Raw genomic sequence first — 17,454 nt, 5'->3', positions numbered from 1 at the left:
CAATCCATTCTTCGTTTTTTCCACTCGCTCCAGTTCCACCCACGATCGACACCAGCTTCACTACGTTGCTAATATTCCCCACCAGTAAACGCATACTGTGTTTGGGCCGACTGCAGTTTTATTCAAATTGACCCTTGGCTATCTACAATTTGGTCGTCCTACAATACCATACCATATGCAAAACTAAATTAAGTTACCGTTGGGTAACAAATGTAAACGTTAATATCCATCAGCAGAATATTTCGTGCTGAAATCATAACATTCATAAGTTGACTTACTAAAAGCACAGTAAAAAATATTACTGGTTAATAACGATTTTGATTCGTTTCTGACCGACTTGAAAATACTAGTTAAAAAATTCTTTGATAATCCCCCTGTACACACCAAATTTTGGAATCGAGTTCCAGCAAAACAAGTTGCTGAATGGCTTCCAGCAAAACTAAATCTTACTGCATGTTCAGTAATTTGAGGTATTTTGCTGGATGCTCAATAATTTGTATGAAACGTCAAAATCATCATCGTTCACTCTCCCGCGTATTCTGTTTTGCTATTGAAGATAGCCACTAATAATGAATTACATGTAAAATATAAGTCGAATATTCACAAATGTATAGTTAACTCAATATTTACTATGGATAACATCGATTCTCTGTTTATCTGTAGCTGCAAGGATTGCCGGATTTAACATTAAATGAGTTTAAGAACCGTCAATAGATCCAACGAAATTATGAATCACTATGAAATTTATTCAACGCCTCAAAGTGAACAATCAATGTGATTGATATATGAAATTTCCATGCATGTAATAAAATACCAAATACAATTGAGTTTTATATCAGTTTGAACTCCAATCCCGGTTCAATTGTTTTGTATCTGATTTGTATATGATATTGTCTTTCAGCAATATCATTGCCACTCTAATTTGCTGGATATCCAGTAAATAGCTGTCACTTTTACGTAGAGTCAATTTACTGGTCGTTCAGCGAAAGCATTTTGCTGGAAGAATTGCTGGTTTTACAGCTCGGCAATATAAAGCGATATAAAAATAGTGTGTAGAGTAAGTCGAAAAGAGAATAACCGCATTACCTTGATAATATACAAATCGCTTTTTCGGCCACTCTGTAACTCTTTACTTCTATGGTAAATTCCGTCGTCAATGCTTACTGAGCATGCAACCATATATCTGCTTCTCTTTCAAAAGAGCAAATGTCGCAAATGTAAACAATTACTATTTCGGCAAATTTCTCGAGAATGAAAAACCACTCAAGTAAACCACCACGATGATTATGTAGAATTAGAGTCCCCCTATCTGATAGAATTAGTGGCTTACATAGATTGAGTTTGAACTACGAGAAATTTACGAAAGAAGCCATTGTTTACGTTTTCAACATTGGTCCTTGTGAACGCTCAGTGTCGCTATCATGAAAAATTTATTTTGACAGATCGATGGCCAACTATACCACTAAGGCAATACAAAAAAGGGGCCAACTTTTAGTCAGTTATTTTGGATGAAGTTTCACATATGTTATGTGCCCGCATGTATGTATAACCTCTATCAATTGGATATTAGTATTACACACACACTTCCAGTTTCAAAATATGTAAATTGTATCCTGGCACGTAGGGGAAATGGCTCTAGTGTTGGCCTATGGATCTAAGATTAGGCCCATCGCTAAAAATCTGCTATTTATCAATTTTATCTAGATGAACGCGTCATTGGGACGGTACAAATGGATATTTTTGGACGCTATTGAAAATTTAGTCGATTGCTGAATTTATGTATGGACCCAAATTAGGGGCATTTAGACCGACGTTACATCCATTTCCCCTATTTAGTTTATGTTTTTTTTTAAGTAATGAAATTGGGTTGTTAGCGGAATGCTTAAATAAAACAGCAAAAAAGGTTATCTTCCATTTAATTCAACTTAATTAATTTTGGTATCCATGACATATACGTACGACTGCACATAGCCGGCGCCGGTGGTGTAGTGGTAAGCGTGACTGCTTTCTAACACCCCGATGGGTCTGGGTTCAATCCCAGCCGAGGTCGGTGGGATTTTTCTGAGGCATAAAAATCTCTGGTCACGTCTTCCTTCGGAAGGGAAGTAAAGTCGTTGGCCCCGGCCCATGTGTGTTTGATTTGATGAATGGGTGCGATATCCTACGCAGGTGTGGAAGCTGCCTTCCTGCACATTCGATTGCCGTCAATGGATGGCAATCGATGTCCGTCGGTGATTGGCACTAGATTGCGGAACAGAGACCGACGTTAAATAAAGGAAAGAAGAAGAAGAAGACTGCACATTGTAGTCGAAATACGTATCTGTCATGGATACGAAAATTAATTAAGTGGAATTAAATGGAAGATAACCTTTTTTGCTGTTTTATGTTTTTTTTTTATTGTAAAAAGTATTTGGACTGGTCTCACCATATTATTCTAATCCATGGGCTCCTTATTTCTGTTTTTCTCTACACTTTGTATCTCATTTCGTGATTCACCTCCACCTCGTGAGACAGGTTTACTCTAAGTTGCTTTTTTGCAGCGAGTAACTCGCGAGTAACTCAATGTACCTCAATATTTATTCAACGTTCATCGATATTTTTTTTTCTCTGCTTACTCCGTTTAATCTCTTTAAGAATAGGCTTCTCATATTAGACGTCAGTTTTGTTTGTAAACAAAGTAATCCCAAGTGTATCCTGAGGCTTTCGAATAGCTTGAATATTATGGAAGAACCTGTGCTGGTGGCTGTTTACTACCAGCAAGAACTTACAGTTCCAGCCAGCTTTCAGCAGCTGTTCTTTCTTCTCAGCAGCCAGTCCCAGTTGTCACTTAAAAAAGATCATCCAGTAGTCGTAAGAGCAGTCCCATTGAAAATGGTAATAACTAACTCCGATCCCCTTCTCGGTAGCACGATGCAAGTTAGCTACAGCGTGAAGATTCCATCACAGCACATCAAGCATAGCGTGGTGAGCAATATTCCAACCGTGGCCCCTCCAATAAAATCCGCCGCTACAGTTTCCGATTTAGAAAACATCTCCCCGGTGGGGCAACAATCGATTAACACCCAATTCCAGCTCCGACGGCAACGCTACCAACCATTACCCCCGCGGAATGTTCAGCCAGAGTAGCCGCCGTCATTTCCCAAGCCGAAGAGGAGGAGGACGTTGAAGTAACCGCTACCAATGTTTCCGGCGAGTGCGATTCTCGTTTCTCAACCGGACGAAATCGAAGTGAAAACCGGTCAGGAAGACGAAGAACACAGCAAGCTGACAGATAATCTTCGTCGAGTTTCTCTTTTCATTCCCACGGCCATGTTAAGACCAGGACCGTCATGAGACGTGATTAAGTTCACAAGATCGCTACCAATCACTCGATATCGTCAGCGCTGCCGCTATGGACTTAGCCAACGAGAAACCGAAGAACACACGTATGTAGTGATGTTCTACTTTAAAGGAGACTGCCGTGGACGGCCGTAGCAAAATCACGGTGGTGTATCGCAGAAACGGTACCGTATCAGGATCATCCGGAAGGCACAGCAGAAGCACCAAAAGAGGAAGGATGGATGCCCGAGCAAAGTCGGTTAACAAAATGAAAGCAAATCGATATTAAAGTTTGCAGTTCGTATCATAATGAAAACTCATTTTGACTTCAATTGTCGCGACAGAAGTCTGATATCATATTGTGCGTTCATTATGCAGTCAATACTTATTAAACTTAACAACTTAACTTGAAATTCTGCTGTTAATTTCTTGTTTAAAATTTGTAAGTTCATCTGTCGTTGAACTAACGATTATTGTTTATTTGTTTTGTTTAACACATTTTAGGTCATTCGTGACTAGCCCGAGGTGACATTTGAACTCAAATCGTTCAGCGTAAGAAGCATGGATGCTAACCATTTACTACAGGCCCGTATTCAGTCAAATATTATGAATGCAAAATCAGTAATCAAATTGATTTCATTGAGAGCAGAATTAGTTTTCCATTTAATTCAACAGTGTAAAATTTTGCTCTCATTTTTGCTGTGTTAACCGTTAAGTCAACCAAAATGAGATCAAATGGAGTATTCAAAATAAGTTACATCATAACAGCAAATTCTGATTTCAATTTGATCTCTAACTTTGCTCGGGTGTCCACCGTTACTAGAACGGCACAGTGGTAATTTAGAGCTCGTTTCGCAATTTCATCCAGCGGCAGTTTGCCATGGGATTGCTTCGACGAGTATTCCCAACAAACGTTCAATGTTGAATAAGAGCTTATTCAGAGAAAACTGAACTTCGTCAGCTAAAAAATGGCTTATTCAGCTCTTAATCAACTCAAATTGTTTGTTGGGTTGTAATACGTGCGGGGTACGTAATTTGCCGGATTTTGAGTATTTTGTCAGGCAGATCGAGTTTTTCCGCCATATCAAGCCGGACAAGCATTCGCCCTTGGTAAGTGTAAGGCAGCTAGGCAGCAATAGGTTTCGTTCACGTTCAAAGTTGGTAAGGTTTGAATGAAGATTATCAAGCAGAGATGATGCAGCATAATCAAATCAATCAATTTAAGTGTCTCCGAGTTTCGCAGAGCTATTGAGTTCTGTAAACATGTTTTTTTATTGTTGTTTTGATTGACAGCAACTTTTCTGCTCCGCATGAAGGTGCGTCTTCATAGGTTGCTGTGAAGCGTGAGAAAGCAAATTACAGTGATCTTTCTCACTGAGCAATGTAAGTTACTCTAGGTGCATCAAAAGCAGCTCCGAAATTGCTCATGATTAGCAGCTGTCTTGCCCCGGGCCTTTGTCGAAATACTTCCTTCAACGAACACAAATTGTCTTGCATTGCCATGGTCATCTGGGAGGAGCTTCGAGTCTAGTGCTTTCCTCAGGAACGTTTCGTGGCTACCAGCTACCACCCAGCGAGGCATCTTTCATATTGCTTGCAATCTCCGACACCGGCGAGAGACCAGCAGCCGAGCACTTTTGCAAGCGGAAAACTTGCTGATTCACGGCAACGTCGGCCACCGCGTCACCACCAAAACTCGCGACGGACACATTATCAGCACGTTCCCGGGCTAATTCACGAACCGGACCGGTTTCAAACTCGCCCACGGTGACGAACCTCTCAATAGAACTACACGTCGAAAGTCTGGCATCCAAACTCGGAGAACTGGGCTCCCGGGAGGCAATGAAAATCGACACCGAACAATGAAACTGAAGCTGCATCGTAGATTTTTTAGGTTAGATTCAAGGTTAACCGAGTCACTCAAGGCAAATACAGACAAACACGATATATCAGTAAACGATAACTTTATGAACACTTAAAACTAAATTTCAGCACACAAATTAACAAATTTAAAGCAAAACATGTTTAATTCGCTGACGAAAAATACGTTGGTCAACGCAAGGGGTGAGACAGAATTACTCTGAGTTGCTTTTTTGCAGCGAGTAACTCGCGAATAACTCAATGTACCTCAATATTTTCTCTGCCTACTCTGTTTACTCTTTTTAAGCATAGGGGAAATGTAGGTAATGTCGGCCTACATGTCCCTAATTTGGGCCCATACATAAATCCAGCAATCGACTAAATTTTCAATAGCGACCAAAAATATCCATTAGTACCGTCCTAATGACGCGTTCATCTAGATAAAATTGATAAATAGCAGACTTTTAGCGACGAGCCCAAATTAGGGACATATAGGCCGGCATTACCTACATTTCCCCTATATGTACGTCTCAGATTAGACGTCTGTTTTGTTAGGAAATAAAGTAATCCCAAGTGTATTCTGAGCCTTTCGAAGAACCTGTGCCGGTGCCTGTTTACTACCAATAACAACCTACACTTCCAACCAGTTTTAAGGGTTGTTCTTCCTCCTCAGCAACCAGTCCCAGTCGTCACTCCGAAAGGATCATCTCTGATCAAAAAAGCTCTCCAATATTCTTCTAAACATCTGAAATTCCACCTATAATGCAGCGATCCCATCATCTTAGATTTCTCCAGTAGTAACAGCAGTCCTATTCGAACAGGCATCACCAGCCAATGTGGTACTAACTAACTCTGATCCTCTTTCGACTGAGCAATATTTCAACCATGGCCCCTCCAACGGCACCCGCCGCCACAGTTTCCGGTTTAGAAAATATCTTCCGGTGGGGCAACAACCGATTAACATCCAATTCCAGCTCCGAAGGCAACGCTGCAAACCATTCACCCGTGGAATGTTCAGCCAGAGCATCAGTGCTCCCGCTGCCACTGCCGAAATCGAAGAGGAGGATGACGATGAAGTCGCTGCTGTTTCCGATGAGTGCGATCCTCGCTTGAACTTCAAACCCATCAACGATCTACCGGACGAAACCGAGGTGAAAATCCGTTAGGAAGACGAAGCACAAATCAAGCTGACAGATTCTCTTCGTCGACTTTCTCCTGGAGACTTCGGTCGACAGCCGCAGCAAAATCTCGGTGGTGTATAGCAAAAATTGAACCGAATCACGACCATCCGAAAGGCCCAACAAAAGCACCAAAAGCGAGGATGGATGTCCCCCGTCAGCAGAACGGCGCCGTGGTAATTCAGAGCTCGGTTCGCAGTACCATTTAACGGCAGTTTGTCAAGCAATGGGACGGGATTGCTTCGACGAGTATCGATTTTGAGTATTTGGTCAGGCAGATCGGGATTTTCTACCACATCAACCAGATAAGCATCCAACACTTATAGCGAATTCGTTTATTATCGGGGTTGGAACCAGTTCCAACGTCTTTCTTGCAGGCAATCTTTCAGGGCATCTTAGCATACTAAAACATTTTCTCATTAATCCATTAGTAGTAATGAATGAAGTAAAGGCTGACGCCGCTAGCACGCCTCTAGTGTTGGGAATCGAAAATCTTTGACAGTGGTTTGTTTACACTTCTATAGAAAACAACTGGCACAGGTTTGATCAAAGTAGTCGATCGCGTTCAGAAATAACGTCAAATGGAACTCTCGAAAGAAGAAAAATATTGTTCACAAACACCTGGAAAATCCGGAGTAGTCCGGTTCCACGCTAGCTAAAGTGCTGAAGATGCCAAAAACAACAGTTTGTCGAGTGCTCAAAACCTACAAGGAAACCCTGAGTGTGAAAAGGAATCAGCAGAGCTACGAAAAAACTGGAACCAGGGATTATCAGCTGCGCAGCAAGGTGTTGAGGTGCGTTAAAGCCAACCCTGGTCTTTCGATCCAAGATGTGGCCAGAAGGTACAACGTCAACTTTCAAACGGTGCGGAACATCCTTGCCAGGGAAGGACACAAGTCGTACACAACCAGTAAACATCCGAACCGGCACATGAAGCAGAATTCCGTGTCAATTCAAAAGGGCTTAACCTCCTGAACATCAATGCAGAAATCTCCTATCGTAATTTCTATATAATCTTCAAATGGTTTGTGCCAAGTCAGTTTATTAGCAAACAAGTTCAAAGTTCCAGATCAAGATTCGATTTGAAACCGTTTGAGCACTGTAGAGCGAATTTTTTTTCATCACTTATCATTTCCGAAAAATATGAATGATTGTAAGAACAATTAATTTCTTGGGGCTCTTCGTCGCATGAAGTCTAATCATGTTTTGAATCAGCAGCGCTGTTGGTGTTTCTTGGGTGTGTTTTTTTGCAGCTTCAAGAACTTTATCTCATTGCAGGGGGTCTTCGCCAGTTGGAATGTGTTTGGATATTTTATTTCCTTGAAAGCACTGCGTAAACTTTGGGATATTCATGACATGAGTGTGATGCAAAGCTGTTCTCAAACCCATAAATCGTCACGATGAGCACTTTCAGCTGAATCCAACGTTGGTTTCGTTATCAACTACAAATCCAAGATAATCTCGGGGCTACCGCTACTAAACCAAACAGTTACACATTTCGCAAACAAATATGTAGCTACCACCTTTCCCTTAAAAAAAACTCACCCATGTACGCAGCATACAGCCCATATTGCGACGGCAATCCGGCAAGGGCCGCATACGCAATACTCTGCGGGATGATGGTCAATCCAAGGGTAACACCCGCGATAACATCTGATATCCCATCTTCTCGGTCGTAGGTCCCAATCCAGTTCAGAATATTGATCCGTTGCCGAAGGTGCCGTCCAATGCAATCGATCCCGCAAGACGCTGCAGATTTCCGATTGTCATATTTGGTTGAATTCCGCTTCTCGTCCCGGAGTTCCTTCAATTCTTCCTCCTGTATGGTACTCATCTTTCACACGCTTTCCCGAGAAGACGACCAGCGTCGAAAATTCATGTGCAGTTATCACAACCTTGCTGCCGGTACTAATCTTCTGCTAGGGAACGCAGCACTCACTTCTAACTACGGTGTTGTTAAACCTAGGAAGGTTTGTCTATCTTCGTAAAAACAGGCCACAAAGAATGTTGTAAAACAATTATCCCAATCGTCTCAGCGGACACACGAGATAAAGCCAGTTTAGGGTGGAGAATCCATCTCCTCACTGTGTCTAATCTAATTGTGAATTGATAGTAGCCGACCTAACCGGCTCGACTACCAACGGCGAATTGTGTATAAAACTCTACAGGTCTTCATCGCAACCACTCGGTATCAACGAGATAAAATCCCAAACTAAACCTACCAAGTCCCTTGTGCTGCTCATCGCTCGTTACCGGACTGTGACAGCACGGTGGAGACGTTTATTTGCATTAAGGGTAATACTACACTAATTAAATAATACTCGAGGAGATGTCATTGAATGCGAGCAAAAGAACAAGACCTATTACAAGTTCAGTTGATAACGCATTAGCGGATGTGAGAGACAAACACACATGTGTTCTCTAAAGTGTATTAGTTCAATTTAGGGAATTGAATTGGCCTCCACCGTTCTCTTACCTGTGCCATTTACTTATCTTTTCGATTGATGACCCTTATCTGCCTCTTTAATTTTGGCGTATCGACTTAAGTTGCAGATGTCCCTTGAGCTCCACTTTTTTTTTGCTTTGTCATTCTGGGAAGATGTTCAACATTCTTCTCATAATTTCAGTAATGGACTACACCTTGGTGGGCAGTTTTATATTTACCTAGAAAAATCGATTCCCGTTATGCTAATGGTAGGCATTAATTACAGGTGCATATAGATAACCGATTGGATAATTTTGCGGATTTCGTACCTGATTGGACTCTTGCGCTAAAAATAAGTACCCAGTAATGTTTTCGCTTATAGTCATAAAATTTAAATATTGAGCTTCTTAATGTTTTCTAGAGCTCGAATTAAATAGTATAGTTTATCACCCAAGTAACAATTCAACAGCTGACAACTCTGATTTATCGTAGTTTTATAACGGCGATAAACAACTTCTTCTGGTTCCACGGCCCAACGAACTGACGACGGAAGGGAAAAGGAATTGTTTGGGTATTAGCGAACTGTACTTTTGCTGATTTAAAGCTTGGACTGCCTTTCGGAAATCGAAAATATACTTATTTTTTTACTACGATTTCAAAACACGTTTATTATTCTGGACGAATGAAACAAAACTAAACTCACTTGACATTTCAAATTCTTTTTTCCGGAAATAGAAAATTGGTTCAACCCGAAGGTAAAAATACGGCGCTCGCAAAGTCGGGGGGTGCTTCGATACTGGAACATCCTCCCCGCCTTGAAGCCACAAGTGGCTTCAATCAGACGGCAGCACACATAACTTATGGATCGGTCGTTGGTACACAGTTGAGCCACGGCGCAAGGTCACCACCCGAACCACTCCTGATGCGTCTGGATGAATCATTTCCACTCTGGCTAATTCCCACTGTGCTGGTGGTGCGTTATCGTTTTTGACTAGCACTTATTCACCCACGTTGATATTTGGTTGAGAAGTACGCCACTTACTACGCAGTTGCAAGCTTGCTAAGTATTCGTCCTTCCATCTGTTCCAAATATTCACGGTATGCCTCTGCATTTCTTGCCACCGATCTAGGCGGTTAGACGGTAGATGCTTCATGTTGGGTTCTGGAACCAGGTTCATAGGCTGCCCGATCAAAAAATGACCAGGTGTCAGTGCCTCGGCGCAGTCAGGGTCACTGGACAAGGGGCACAAAGGCCGCGAGTTGAGGCATGATTCAATCTGGCACAGCACTGTAGACACATCCTCAAACGTAATTGCTCCTTCTCCCAACTCTGCCACCAGATGCTTCTTGACACTGCGTACCGCAGCCTCCCAAATACCGCCCATGTGCGGCGCCGATGGGGGGTTAAAGACCCACTTGATTCCCAAATTAGAAAGATAACGGCTGGCATCCTTACTGTTTGACATAATCTGTTCGATGAATTGCTGCAGTATACGATCGGCGCCAATGAAATTGGTGCCATTGTCCGATCGAATTTCGATAGGGTAACCACGCCGGGATATGAATCTCTTCAGAGACCCAAGGAACGTGTTCGATGAGAGATCGCTTGCTACCTCGAGATGAACTGCTCGAGTTGAGAGGCACACAAACACCACAATGTACCCCTTGGTGATCTTAATTCCTCGTATGCATGTTGCCTTCAGTTTCAAAGGACCGGCATAGTCTATGCCGACATGTGAAAAGGCTCTTGTGGCTAGCACTCTTGCCGGTGGAAGGGTTCCCATGAATTGACCAGCAGTCTTGCCTTTGAGTCGCACACATCGCATACATCCCTGCACTACTTTCCGAACTACCGTCTGGCAACCAACTATCCAATACTGTTGACGGACAATTGCAGTCAGAAGAGACGATCCTGCGTGAAGGTTGCGCAAATGCAGATCGCGCACTAGTAGCTCCGTAACTCGATGATTTTGTGGAAGGATTATTGGATGTTTTACTTCGTATGGCTGGGCCGAATTATGTAGACGGCCGCCCACACGCAAGGTTCCCTCTGAATCCAAAAAGGGATGCAATGCCGAAAGGATATGCTTAGGTTGGAGACACTTACCCTTCCGCAGCAAATCTAACTCTTGGCCGTATACCTCGTGCTGCACAGCTTGCAACAGATGTATCTTAGCTTGATATAGCTCGTCCAAAGTCAGCTCTCCAATGTGTCGCTCGCTGGTGCCTTGCTTGAGTACGACGGATTTGAAGTTGTAGATCACACGGTACACGCATGCCAAGGAACGAACCAAAAGTGAAAAGCTGGAACAATTAACGATTAGCTGCTTTTCAACCTCATAGTTGATTATTTTCGTCGTCAGTGTACACAACGATTTGATCGGTTTGACCTCCAACGAATCTTCGTCGACAACTTGTGGTGCTGGGCTTCGCTTCCAACCCGATTCATCTTCTTTCAGCCACGGTGCTCCTTGAAACCATAGCTGATTGTTGACAAGTTCATCTGGTGATAGTCCACGCGATGCAACGTCTGCAGGGTTATCCTTGCTAGAAACGTGATTCCAGCAGCTTCGTGGCAGGTAATCCAAAATTGCAGATGTCCGGTTTCCTACAAATGTCTTCCACCTTCGGGGATGCGAAGACAGCCATTGCAGAACGATGCTCGAATCTGTCCATGCCCAGTGTTCGATCTGCTGGTGTGGCAAGGCTTCAGTAATCCGACGCATCAACTCTGTGAGTAGCAGCGCTCCGTTCAACTCTAGACGAGGTAGTGACACTTGCTTGATTGGCGCCACCCGAGATTTAGCCGCAATGAGTACCACCGAAACGTTGCCTTGATCATCGACTGTTCTCGCGTACACCACCGCAGCGTATGCCTGTTCGGAGGCGTCCGAAAAACCATGTAACTGCACACGGTCCCGGCTTGGAAAAATACACCGTGGAATTCGGATGGACTCGAGTAGATGAAGATTTTGCTTCACTGCTTGCCATTCTTGCTCGACGGCTGACGGCAACGGGTCGTCCCAGGCGATGTCGAAAAGCCAGAGGTGTTGATAGAGAATTTTGATTTTGACTATTACAGGAGCCAACCATCCGAACGGATCGAATAATCTGGACGAATCTGATATCATCTGGCGCTTAGTGTTGACACTGTGCGGGGAAAAACTAACCTTGAATCCATATTCATCTCGAGACGGATACCACAGGATGCCCAGTGCCTTCACTGCCTCGTTGTAATCCGAAAGCTTCATATGTACGGGTTGTGCTTCGTCCGAAGAGTGGTTGGATAAAAGATTCTCACAATTAGACGACCACTTCCTTAGTTCAAACCCGGCTGAAGATAAGATTTCGACCACCTGCTGCTTCAGGCGGATTGCTTGTTCCTCGTCGTCTGCTCCGGACAGGAAGTCGTCGACGTAAAAGTCAAGCTTGATCCGCTTCACTGCTTCCGGATAAACGGTTTCGTACGGCTTAGCTGATTCTCTCATGGCCTCGATTGCCAAATACGGGGCTGTTTTCGTTCCGTACGTCACTGTACAAAGGCGATAGTGCTTCAACGGCTGATCGGGTTCTTCACGGAAGACGATACGAAGATAGTCACGGTCCGCTGGATGTACCAGTACTTGACGGTAAAATTTGGCAACATCCGCACGGAAAGCCACACGATGTGAACGGAACCGCAACGAAACTGTGAAGATATCAGCGTTATTGTTTGGTCCGGCCAACAATCTGTCATTGAGCGAAACTCCAGATGATGACACACAAGACGCGTCAAAAACAACGCGCAGTTTTGTTGTTGAGCTGTCTTCCTTGATTACGGCGTGGTGCGGCAAATAGTAGCACTCACCGCTAACCTTCTGAACTTCGGCTACCGGAACCTCCTCCATATGTCCGAGCTCCAAATATTCACGCATGAAGTTAGTGTATTGATTCTTGAACTCCGCATCCAGATGAAATCGTCTTTCGATACATGTGAGCCGTTTCGTGGCCACAGCGAGAGAATCGCCAAGCGCTGGCTTCGAATTATCAAAGGGTAGTCTGACAATGAAGCGTCCAGTATCATCTCGTGTCAGGGTTGAACTGAAATAATCAGTAACCAGTTGCTCAGAAGGAGTAAGCGATGGTGGCTTGAACATTTCCTCCTGTTCCCAAAATTGCTGCAAGGTGCGGTTCAAATCCATTTCGACGTGCAGGCTGAGAATTGCGTGGTTGCATTGAATGACAGCTGCAGCGTCGTAGCGGCCTGCTACGATCCATCCGAAAATCGTCCGTTGGGCCACTGTTTGGCCGCTCTCGTTTTTGACTTGATCTCCCTCCAAGAGTGCAAGAAAAACGTCTGCTCCCAGAATGATGTCTATCACGCCTGGTTGATTGAATTCCGGATCCGCCAACCCGTCCAGTTGATTTAGAAGCTTCATGTTATCCACATCGAACGGCTGAGACGGTATTGTGGTAGTCAGTTTGCCAAGAACGTAGGCCTCAATGTTCAAGACTAGGGTGTCCTTGAACCGAGATGCAAGGCGCAATGTCACCACACCGCGTGTCGTTCCGACCTCTTGTTGACCCAGACCGTTGACTACTAGCTTGCCGTTCCGTCGTGGTAGTTGCAATTTCCGGACACAGGATTCTGTCACCAACGACGCTTGAGAACCGGAATCGATGAGAACTCTCGCTGTCATAAAATCGCCATCCACCTTTTGCACCTTGACAACAGCCGTTGGCAGCAACGGGATAGATTTTTGCTTGTTCTCCGGAACTTCCGCCGCCAGTGAGACAATGGCACTTTCTTCCTTTGCAGGGGCCACCGCCGAATCTTCTTGTTGTTCTGCTTCCGGTTGTTCAGCCTTCTTCACCACAGGACACAGCAGCGTATGGTGCCGTTGCTTGCAGTCGGAGTTGTGGCACACAGACTTCGACGTACACGACTTCACCGAATGGAATGGCCGTAAGCAATTGAAACACAGTTTGGCCTTTTGCACTAGTTCACGTCTGTCCTTCACACTCATATTTTTGAATTCTTCACACTGATACGTATTGTGCTCACTGGAGCACTTCGCGCACTTTTTGTCCGTTGTTGACGTATACAGCGTCTTCAGCTTCGTCGAGATTGGCACCGATCTTTGTACTTCCTTCTTCGGTTCATTCACTGGTTTCTTCACGAACGCAGAACAAGTTTCGATCACCTCACAGCGCTTTTTGAGAAACTCCAGCAGTTCCTCGAATGTTGGGTTCTCAATCTCCACTACTTCTTGAGACCAACTGGCTCGTGTGTCCTTGTCCAGCTTCTCCAGGATGAGATGGATTAGCCACGGATCTCGGCTTTTGAACTCCTGCCCCAAAGCATCCAGCTGTTGCACAATCTCGTCCGATGTTGTAACTAGTCTGCTCAACGACTGCGGCGATGCTGGAGTTACGGTCGGTTGGGCCATGAATTCGTGAACCAACGAGAACACTGTGAAACGCTTTTTATCGTAGTGGTTGACCAGTGTCTCCCACGCTTTATCGTAATTCACACCCGAGATAGGGAACTTGTTGACTAAGCGTTTGGCGTCTCCATCCAGATAGGAAAAGAGGTATTGCATTTTGAGCGCATCTGTAATGTCAGCCCGATTGTGGATTGTTGACACGTAGAGGTCCTTAAACGTCATCCACTGTTTACGTTCACCATTGAATGGCTGAATCTGAATGGCAGGCAACCGAACATTCAACTGGGGTGCAGCATTCGACACCTGTTCTCCGTCGGGAAGTTTGATTGCAGCTATCGGAAACTTCGACAGATTTTCGACGGTTTTTGCTGTCATCGCCTGATCCAACAATAGCTTCCTCTGCGTCTCGATGAGCAGATGAAGTGCCTCCTTCCAATCGGCCGTATTGGCAACAGTTTGCTGACTCACGGAAGATCCAACCTCATCCAGATGACTTTCGAAAATATCCTTCACTCTGTAGAACATTCCGAAAAACTCCTCCCTGACCGAATGCACCGATGCGGTGGCTACTGGGTCCTCCTGTTTCTCCTCGATGGAGCTCTGCGTTTCCCGAAAACTAGCAGCAAGCTCGTTTAGCTGATTCAGTCGGTCCCTAACCTCACTTTGGGACGGATTCCGCTCTTTGATGTTGTCCGCGACTGAAAGCTCTTCATTGATTTGAGCCATGAGGGCGTTCCTCCGGCTAATCAGCTTTTGCAGGTCCGACATTATCCGGTTAGAAGGACCAATGTTTGGGTATTAGCGAACTGTACTTTTGCTGATTTAAAGCTTGGACTGCCTTTCGGAAATCGAAAATATACTTATTTTTTTACTACGATTTCAAAACACGTTTATTATTCTGGACGAATGAAACAAAACTAAACTCACTTGACATTTCAAATTCTTTTTTCCGGAAATAGAAAATTGGTTCAACCCGAAGGTAAAAATACGGCGCTCGCAAAGTCGGGGGGTGCTTCGATACTAGAACAGGAATCCAATTCCAGAACTTCATGGGAGCTCCGGCTGAACTGATAAACAACAAGAGAACAGCCTACTGAGAAGAATGAAGTTAATGCGGTCCATGAAGCACTGAAAGCCGTCAAATTCGACTCTTAAAATGTTGCGTCATGTTCTGAATAAAAACAGACCAGCCTTCTCCATAAATTGCGTTTCCATGATGATCTGAATAACATGTGCCATCCTTTGACTGCGGAAATCTGCTGAAACGGAACTACAGAAGTTGTCAGTCAACTGGAAATTGGCTGCCTTTCGACTCATAGCAGCGATTTCATTCGGCGAAAGGGTTAACTCTTCCAAAAAAGCCAAGGAAGCGCACATAAACTTCATTGCATCGTCCGGGAGAAGGGAAACCTTTCCGGAACGATTCAGCCCCTACCTGTTCCAATTTACACTTTCCAGACACTTTCTTGAGTAGCTTCCATTGGGAGAAAATCGTCCTTATTGAGGATGTCCGCAACTCGTTGACCCAACACTGTAGTAGAATCTCGTTGCAATTATCACACAACAAACCTAAGAACAAAACTATCGAAAGATAAACAAGTTTTGACGTTTAACTTTTTCCAGGTAACTTTGCCACCATTATCGTTGATCATTCTCTGATTGACCATCAAGCAGTACAGCTCGGTTTTTTACTCGCTATCTCGAGTGTTGACGCGACTGCTATTCGGGGAAGCGATCGGACAGTGCCAGTGCACAATTGGTATCGAAGAAGCTGTTGACGAATAATCGTTACGCCATGCTGGAAAACGGCGATGAGTCGAAGATGGAAAAGAAAGAGAAAGTTCCACCGTTCTTTGCAAAACGATTCCCGGAAGGCTTTCGGGAGAAAATCGATTTTTACATCGGCAAAGGTCTCAAGTGTACCATGCGCCTGTGCACTGAAGTCATCAAGCTGATGAACCACTAAAAGGGCGTCGAAGCGTTGCTGGAGCAAAAAAAAAACATGGAAGATTTCTGGACGTGGGGTATGGTCTTGCGTGGCCTTCCCGACATGTAAACAGTCAGATGAATTGAAGCAACATGATAAATCGTCATGATGCTTCACGTAAGTATCGCGACCGGCTGTATCTGGTTCACCTGGAAAGGAATTCAACATGCTTGAAGGACCTACAGAACGTTCCGGCCTCTTTTCCACATCGTGGTGATTTGGGAACGGTACAAGCCAGTCCACCGGGATGTTAACCAATGCGCAAACTGCATGCTGTTCAGGCCTGGAACGAGAAACTGCCACATGGCTTACCGCTGCAACAACTGTGGCAGCAGCACGCACCTGATGCCTACGAATTAAAGGAGGACTCAGACCCCAAATGTGCCAATTGGGGAGCAGCACATCGGGAAACCAGCTAGACATGCCCGAAACGAGTTGAATTCATTGCTATCCGCACCTCTACGCAGAATCAACCTGGCCGCAGATGAGTGCCAGAAAATGACGGGCAGAACTTTCCTCAACGGCGCCAAATTCCTGTGCTTCCGCCACTTCCACTCACTTACATCTGCTTACAACTGTGGAGTTTGTTACACTCGTGACAGAAGCCATTATGATCCAGCGCACCTGCAGTACCGAACAGAACAGCTTCATGATGCCGTATACCTCATCAATAAGTATGGACCGTGAAGTCATCAAGATTTCTAATTGGAACGCTTGCTCGCACAACAACAAGAGCATCAAGTTCGTTGAATTCCTCAACGAACGAAACATCAATATCGCCATAATCACTGAAACACACCTGAAGCCCGAGATTAGTGTCTTCCTTCCCGATTTCCGGTTTGTGAAGCTGGATCGATCCAGCTCCGGGGGAGGAGGAGTGGCTATCGCTCTAAGGAGAAGCACCTACTGTTGGCTGCTGCCAAGTTTCCAGCTGAAGATGATCGAAGCCATAGGGGTGGAAGTTTCTACTCCTGTCGGCCACATCACCATCGTTGTGGCTTACTACCCCAAACAGATCAACATCGGGATCTGAACGCCAAACATCAAGCTTGGGGAAACAGTCAGCGCAACCAAAATGGCACCATTAAGTACAATGACCTGCAGGAAGCGTAGTACAACATCCTGAGACCGGACACACGCCACCATCGTCATCTACATCAGCAACTTGGCCAACAACATCTCGCAACCTGTGGTTTATAACTCACCTAGGACCACTATCCAATGGTGGCCGAAGTGGGTTCCTCCATGAATCAATTCGAA

General features: G+C 44.6%; 2 protein-coding genes across 2 annotated transcripts in view; both read right to left on the bottom strand.

The window, feature by feature from the left end:
- Nucleotides 1-8,309, bottom strand: part of LOC135705577 (sodium-independent sulfate anion transporter-like) — a 31,226-nt gene extending 22,917 nt beyond the window's left edge. The window contains exon 1 of the mRNA XM_065227350.1: nucleotides 7,902-8,309. Within this exon, the coding sequence (XP_065083422.1) occupies nucleotides 7,902-8,190 (289 nt within the window). The 5' untranslated portion in view covers nucleotides 8,191-8,309. The remainder of the gene's footprint in view (nucleotides 1-7,901) is intronic.
- A 1,470-nt stretch (nucleotides 8,310-9,779) lies between these two features.
- LOC135705553 (uncharacterized) lies at nucleotides 9,780-14,975 on the bottom strand. The gene has a single exon (XM_065227327.1). It carries the CDS (start codon nucleotides 14,973-14,975, stop codon nucleotides 9,780-9,782), a length of 5,196 nt encoding a protein of 1,731 aa, XP_065083399.1.
- Nucleotides 14,976-17,454: the final 2,479 nt, after the last annotated feature.

The sequence above is a fragment of the Ochlerotatus camptorhynchus genome, unplaced genomic scaffold (assembly GCF_037179485.1).
Source record: "Ochlerotatus camptorhynchus isolate MF236.1 unplaced genomic scaffold, CSIRO-AGI_Acam_v1.1 ptg000268l, whole genome shotgun sequence".
Lineage (NCBI taxonomy): Eukaryota > Metazoa > Arthropoda > Insecta > Diptera > Culicidae > Ochlerotatus > Ochlerotatus camptorhynchus.
The sequence above is the reverse complement of the archived record's forward strand: the minus strand, read 5'-3'. Positions and strand labels throughout refer to the sequence as shown.